The following is a 7,793-nucleotide window of genomic DNA, read 5'->3' as shown; positions in this document are numbered from 1 at the left end:
TTATTCTGCTGCAGATTGACACTTGCTCCTCAGTTCTCCAGCCTTCACTAAACAAAGACCCGTCTTTCCCTTTCCTGCTCAGCATAGCCACAGAAGGCAGTCCCTGCAGACCAAATTAGTGATGCTCGCCTAGTGTGGCCTTCACAATGTGTGGAAGCTCATGCAATAAGGGCAGGTAGGAAGCACTATGAGTGTGCCAGAAACTGCTTACACCTCTCACTGCTAGGCTGCGTATTGAAATGTAGTGGTCGACACAACAAACTTCAGCACAGGTTTTCTATGAGCAGTAAGCATTTAAATGACTGGTAGCATTTCCTAGCTCGGACATTCAAACCATAGTGCAACATTCATAGTACTCTAGACTATATCACTCTTAATGGCATATTCTTTCCAATGCACTTTGCAAGGAACAAAAGCGCGACTGGAATGCTTACATTGCTCAATGCTACACATGCCTGGGCTGGTTACGGAGAGATTCAACAGGGAATAGTTGCCGTGGCAAAGAACCTTTGGCCTTTGGTGGCGTCACCACCATGTGTGACGTCATGGTGATCATGTGATTAGAAGCTGCAACAAAATGGTTGTGTCTGCCGCCTTCATCTACAATGGATGAGCGAGTTGGACCACCCACGAATGCTTTTTCTAGTTATAACCAGGTTCAAGTAAGATTAAACCGACACAAATTTTTTTGAGGCCTGTTAGCAGCACTGAGCAAAAGTGCGCACTACAAGAGAACTAATTAGTGTCCTGAAAAGAGCAGAACAGCAGTATAAGCACACAAAATTTCACTGCTCTGGATGGACTATTTAAAATTGTTTTTTTTCCTGTGGCATTTCCGCTTAAATGTGGAATGATCTTTGGACTTTCATTGTGTGGATTTTCTCTGCAATGCAGGCACTATTCAGTGCATCGAAAGTATAAGTACGGTCCCTCACGAATATCCTGACTGTTTTGCTTAGTTCGATATTTCCCTTCAGTGTCCACCATGTAACAGCGGTCACCAGCAAACACCAGTAGTACCAACTTGAAGCACATACAAGAACCGTGCAATAAATAAACGACTAAACAGCAGAAGTCGAGCAACAAAAACAAAAAGACCAGAATGTGGAATCAGGGCATGCTACACTGAACCAACCCTAGGTGTATTCTGAAATTCAAACAGTGCGAGCCATTCAATCAGGTCTCCACTGAGGCAAAGAGAAATAAATTTGAGCTGAATTTTCTGCACATATAGACCACTTCCGCCTAATTGCTTTAGCGGGTTTAACGTCCCAAGACGATTCAGGCCATATGGGACGCCGTAGTGAAAGGCTCCAGACAGTGTAGACCATCTGAGGTCCTTAAACATGCACTGACGTCACACAGCATATCCACACTTTTGTATTTCGCCTCCACTAAGATGGAATGCAAAGTGCAGGCACCGCAACTGAAATCAAAAAAGGAAAGGATTAAAAGAAAGAAAGACAAAAGAGAAAAAGAAAAAGAAAATTTCTTTTTCCTTGCTTCGCTAACTGATGGTCTAGTTACTGAACTTACGATTGAGCTCATGGCCAATGCTGGAAATTTCTGTATTGCCACTTCCACTGATGGATCCTCGGATCCAATCCACTTCCTTCGGGTAGGAAATGTACGGCGCATACAGTCTATTATGTAAGCCATGTCTGTCCGAGCTTTTTGTACCGCGGACTTCATTCCTTCGATGTGGCCAGCAATACTCTCCTCATCCTCCCCGTCTGGTGCAGTTGCCTGCAAGCAAAAGGAGCCTACTTCACACTGCACACCAGGCTGTCTTCAGCACAAGGACTATATGAAATCCAAATGCATGCCACAGACGGCCTCAAAACACGCTGCAGGGCATTTCCGCCAACCGTGGCCACTTTCCCATCTTTCGTTGGTTTTTTTGACGGTGGAGAATCTGCCCCATCATTCTGCTGGATACGGATTTTTCTCCGCTCATATTTTGCCTTGAAAAGGAGAGCTTCTCGCCAAGAGTCCTGTGTTTAAAACATCCCACACAATGCAAGCATTACTACTTGCACTGACAAAAGCAATCACAGTACAATTAAATACATGCTAACAGTGATGGTGTTGATCACAAGCTACCAGTAAACACCCATGGACATAAAAATACCTCATGAGAAGCTATAGATATTGCTCCATATTTTATTGCAGCACATTTTTGATAGCATAAAAACACTAAAGGACCCACACTGATCTCCCGCCGACATTACTTTTTTATGGTAGCGCGCACATTACCAAATTTGCAGCATAGAGTTCCTTTCCAGTAATTCAAGCTTTGTTTTCCAATTATATTTTCACTGTGAGGCGAACTTTTTGTTGTTTTAATGTCCTGAAACGACACATCAGCTACGATGGGCACCACAGTGGAGTTTCTGGATTAATTTTGATCATTTGGAGTTCTCTAATAACTAGGCCAACCAATGACCCTTCAATTCAAATGCCAACCAGACAAGCTGGGCCAGGATTATCAAGCTCTCTCGTACAACCCTTTAATACACCGTCCTATTCGACAGTCTTCATGACTACCTCCAGAAGACGGCTGTAGCACCGAAAAAGACAACACATAGCAAGCAAGATGGGACAGGCACAACTTCCAACTATTTATTCACCGCGAATGCGAATGAATATAAGGACAAATCAAGATGGGTAGCAAGAACCACACATGCGCGCGAGGGTTTTACAAAAAACCGGATAAAAGATAGGTTAGGCACACACATATCTCACGTCCGTGTATCTAAAAAGCAGTTTCATTCTTATAAATGGAGATAGATGGGGCACTAACACAATCGCTACAGTTTCTTTTAATATAGAAGGCTGCCAACAGTTCACGGGCTGTCTGGTCCTTACTTGTTTAAAACCTTTGCTTCTTTCAGCCTTGCCACACACTTAATCTTCCTTTCTTCTCTGCAGGCTTTATAATGATGTGGCAGATGAGAACCAGTGCATTTTGTAAATCCCGATTATGTTCCACTAATTGGTCGTTATTACAGCGGCCGGTTTGTCCAATGTGCTTTCCGCATGTGAGAGGAATCTGATATACGACTCCCACGGCACATTTAACAAGCGGAGCTGCATGCTTCTTTTTACAATCAGTCTTGTTTACCTTGTTGGGATCAGTTTTAACGCACAAGCCAGCCAGTTTCTTTGGGGTAGAAAAAACCACAGGAACCTTATATTTTGTTGCCACATGCTTCAAATTGTGTGCCAAATTTGCTGTCTTTTTCGGCGCTACAACCATCTTCTGGAAACATGCACCAACTAGCCCCCCAACAAGTATTACTCATGACTGCCCCGCTACTGCAGCAAGAGGGAAAGAGGACCTGCTCACTAGCGACGTACCACAGGAAATATCTGAACAATTTTTTATCCCATTTTTTTTTTGTGAGATAGTATTTTATGAAAGAGAATCAGCCAGCCATGCCAGCAGCATGCACTGTGGTGTGAATGACTCTATCAGTGGCGCCCAAAACAGAGTCATGGAAAATGGTACGGCTACCACTGATAAATAGAGAAGACATTATTATTATACTCAGAACACCAAGGCCGCCCTGTTAATTTAAGAAAGTCTGCTGTGCCTACAAGATTAGATTGAAGGGCTTCAGCTGCCTACTTACATAGCCGGTGCCAGATGCGTCAGCCAAGTTATGGTACCTGGACACCAGAGCTTACGCAGCCTCATTGTATAGCTTGCCAGGGTACCTAGCACAGTTAAGACAAACGTGTAAGGCAGTACACAGTGAGGATGTTCTTTTGTAGGCTCACATAGACATTTTAGTTTCAGATGCAGTCAGTGTCTTAGGTGCAAGACGTGGGAGGACACATAAGCTCTGCCTTTAAGTTTACGACGTGACAGCAGTTCCCCTTGCTCACATAAGCAAGGACATTGCTTGCTCTCTCACAATCAATATGTGAAAGACTAAACCACACATATTTACAGCCCTCTTTAACCAAGTCCTTTGAACATTCCTACATGACATACCAATAGCATGCCTGACTCGCAACCCAAGGGTCACGGATTCGATTCTCAACTAACTGCAATTTTCCTTTCGGGGCAACTCATCCACTTGATATGCAGAACTGAGGATTGGGCGATTTGGCGGTGATCCATCAAATAAAAACCAGCGCTTACAAACACAGACAAAGGACGAGACGAAACAAACTGAAAAGCCTTCAGTTCGTTTCGTCTCGTCCTCTGTCCGTGTTTGTAAACGCTGGACTTTATACGATGGATCACTTTATATGTCTAGATGTCCTAATGATGTTCCAGGCACATTGCAACCTTACAATCACCAGTTTTCTAATTTCATCCACTTTTCAAGTCCGTCGCTCTATGTGTGACATACCCACCTTTTCAACAAATTCAAATTTCTTGCTCACGTCTACCAATGCCGACACAGGATTTTCTGCGCCACGAGCTCCTTCATGCTTTCTCGTTAAAATGGCTTATGGCCACGCAAGTTTGTAGCCCAAGTTATCTCCACATTGCCCTACATGGTCAAAAATTCTTGCAAATAACTTACATGGTGTATAAGCAGAGGTCATGATAGAGCCATTGGACAACTCTGCTGCGTGCTTTGAAGTACTGTCCACTTTGGTGGCGCTCTATACTGAATTGGATATCGTTTGGTACAGCTGGCAGGCTGTATGTAAGGCTGTATGTGGCAGTGACACGGGATTGCTCCGCTTGCTGGGGCTCGTCGAGAACATCCGCAATCCTAAAGTGCCAGGTTAAAATAAGAAAAGAACAAGAGAAGAGCATACTACACAGTGAGCACAGGCTGTGGCCAACATTTCCATACATTTCTACTATGATTGCCATTGATTGCAGTGGAAGACATAAATTGGAGACTCCTCCTTGCTGCATGATGCTCCTCCAGCCTTATTTGAAATATACAAAATAATAGTTAATACTGGTAAGAAAATGTACTCACCGAACCTGGCAATCCTCGGAGACTGATTTTTTCCCTGTCCCGAATTTCGAAGTCTTCAGGTATGTCAACAAAAACATTAAAATCTTCTTCGAACATCTGTGGAAACACGAGAATGATACTAAAATAGCTAACCATGTAAAGTTAAACTATTCAAAATGAGTGTGTCACATTATTTTCCGGAGCATGTTGGCATGCTTGCTGCATCGCATTACGAGACCTAAATCAACGGGCTACGCACTGAATTCAGGACCTGTCAATTTAGAAGAGCAATGACCATAAAATACTGCAACACCAGCAACACTTCCCTCTACCTCGGGTATTTCGTGTGTAGTCGTCAGCACGTCTGCCTAGAGCACAGGAATGCCTGCATATCGCACTAAATAAGTGGAATTTTCACGCAGGTATCTGGTCGTAGAGATAATGCTTGCGCTGGTGCGAAGCAGCATTGACAGCGGTTGAGTGAAGATTTCACTTTGTTTGCTCCGCACTACACCGCTCCAGCGCTCTAGACAGGCCTGTACCTCGCGACTGAAATAAAGCATTAATATGTGAAAAATTCTCTATACACCTGCCTTAATGTTAAGCGGCGCGCTGAGGTGTGCATTTTTAATATTCGCCGACCTTTGTTGTGACACGAGATCCTTACGGAAAGGGAGATTTTTAGAGCATGGCGCATAGGGAAGCACATGCATGCCGAGATATTGCTTTAAACTTTACATTACAAGCAAACTGTCAACGCACTACGTAATTCACTGTGGACAAAAGCGCGAGGCATAAGTAAGGTACACACATTTACACGCGTGGATGTAATAAGCACCTGCGTATAAGCACCAGTCCCCAAAAGAACCCGAGAACGGCAACTGACTTGTCACGGAGCTACCACGTAGATAAGTTTACACAATTACTCACCGTGAAGATGAGGGTGGCAACGTCGATGCCGCGGAACAGCTCATGGTCTCTTACGCGCTCAACCAGCCCGCGCCGTGTAAGCGTCCCATCAAAGGGCAAAACAAAATTCCTTTCCCGGAACGTTACCAGGCACTTGCTCGTCATGGTGACGTACGTATATGTACTACTGCGAAATTGCGCAGCAATGAACGTTGCTGAGTGAGACGTGAAGTAGTTTTTCTCGAGCACGTGTACCAGTATGCGCCTTTTTCAATTTGGCTGAGCACTGTGGTGACGTGGCTTGGCTTGGCCAGCTTAGTTTGCACAACGTGACACTCCAATTGCTAAGGTTATTGCAAAATAAAATTACACCAAAAATACTTAGTTATACTAAATGCGACTTAGGTGCTCTAGCACCTAGTGAATTTGAGTATTATGATGAAAGGGCAAAACAACAACAAACATGCCAAGCTATAGCCAAGCCAGCCAAGCGGCTTTATCGCTAGGAGGCTGTTCGTGTCTATTCGTGTCCCTGGCCGTTGGTGGCAACTGCGCTTAAAGCGATGTGATCCCGATGTATATATGCAGGAACTGCGGCTTTCTGGCAATTGGCACACCGCGTTTGCGGGGTCTCTTTGCGGTCTTTTGGCTTGCGACTACAACGATGGACGCGAAGTACTGCCCGAGGTGCCCATTCTTTTCGTTCCAACTGACGAAAGTTGTCACGCACATTGGATTAGTTCACAGTGCAGAGCCAAACTTAAATGTTTTCTGCGGCATAGGAGGCTGCGCGAACTCGTACTCGAATTTTTCATCCTACCGATCGCATCTATATCGCCGCCACTGAGATGTGCTTGAAGAAAACGGCAGCATTTTGAAACACGGATGCACCGAGAAAGCAAACAGAGAAAATTCAGAACTGGACGACGACGAGCCTGCCCCACATGAAATGGACTGGGCTGACAAAGCGGACTATGGTAGCGGTCACCGCCAGAAAGAACGACCTTCAGCGAATGTTTGTTCAGCTCAGAAGACAACAGTCCAACATGACAGATTTAGCAGCTTTTTGGACCAGGCAAAATCGACCCTGTGCAACTTATTTTTCTTTTTCACTGAAGAGCACAGCTTCCCCCACACAGCGGCTGAGAAGGTGTTTTCTGAATTGCAGCTGGTGTTTGAGCTGGTGCTGAAGGCCTATGGCAGGGAGGTTGAACATGCAGCAAAAACAAACACAACAGCACTACAACAATTGCTAAGCTGCTCATTTATGTCTGACCTCTTTAGTGACTTAAAGAACAAGTACAGGCGTGAGCAATATGTGGAAGCGAATTTTCCTCTTGTGTGTGTGTGTGTGTGTGTGTGTGTGTGTGTGTGTGTGTGTGTGTGTGTGTGTGTGTGTGTGTGTGTGTGTGTGTGTGTGTGTGTGTGTGTGTGTGTGTGTGTGTGTGTGTGTGTGTGTGTGTGTGTGTGTGTGTGTGTGTGTGTGTGTGTGTGTGTGTGTGTGTGTGTGTGTGTGTGTGTGCGTGCGTGCGTGCGTGCGTGCGTGCGTGCGTGCGTGCGTGCGTGCGTGCGTGCGTGCGTGCGTGCGTGCGTGCGTGCGTGCGTGCGTGCGTGCGTGCGTGCGTGCGTGCGTGCGTGCGTGCGTGCGTGCGTGCGTGCGTGCGTGTGTGTGTGTGTGTGTGTGTGTGTGTGTGTGTGTGTGTGTGTGTGTGTGTGTGTGTGTGTGTGTGTGTGTGTGTGTGTGTGTGTGTGTGTGTGTGTGTGTGTGTGTGTGTGTGTGTGTGTGTGTGTGTGTGTGTGTGTGTGTGTGTGTGTGTGTGTGTGTGTGTGTACACGCGCATTTCGGCGCAACGGCTATCCGTTGCTTGCATGAACTTGACTACACCAAATAGCGATCACCGAGCTGTCGCTGGACCCATGCCGCTCATGGACGCTTCGCCCTCCAAACAAGCG

At 45.6% G+C, this 7,793-nt stretch overlaps 1 protein-coding gene across 1 annotated transcript; it reads right to left on the bottom strand.

Annotated features, from left to right (window-relative positions):
• Window positions 1–733: 733 nt before the first annotated feature.
• On the bottom strand, window positions 734–6,114 carry LOC144122106 (uncharacterized). Its single transcript, XM_077655628.1, has 4 exons — window positions 5,862–6,114; window positions 4,953–5,048; window positions 4,542–4,736; window positions 734–1,994 (listed from the first exon to the last, which is right to left on the bottom strand). Exons 1-4 carry the CDS (start codon window positions 5,903–5,905, stop codon window positions 1,838–1,840), a joined length of 492 nt encoding a protein of 163 aa, XP_077511754.1. The 5' UTR covers window positions 5,906–6,114; the 3' UTR covers window positions 734–1,837.
• Window positions 6,115–7,793: the final 1,679 nt, after the last annotated feature.

This window comes from Amblyomma americanum, chromosome 2, assembly GCF_052857255.1.
Source record: "Amblyomma americanum isolate KBUSLIRL-KWMA chromosome 2, ASM5285725v1, whole genome shotgun sequence".
Taxonomy (NCBI): domain Eukaryota; kingdom Metazoa; phylum Arthropoda; class Arachnida; order Ixodida; family Ixodidae; genus Amblyomma; species Amblyomma americanum.
This window is presented reverse-complemented; position numbering and strand designations above follow the sequence as displayed.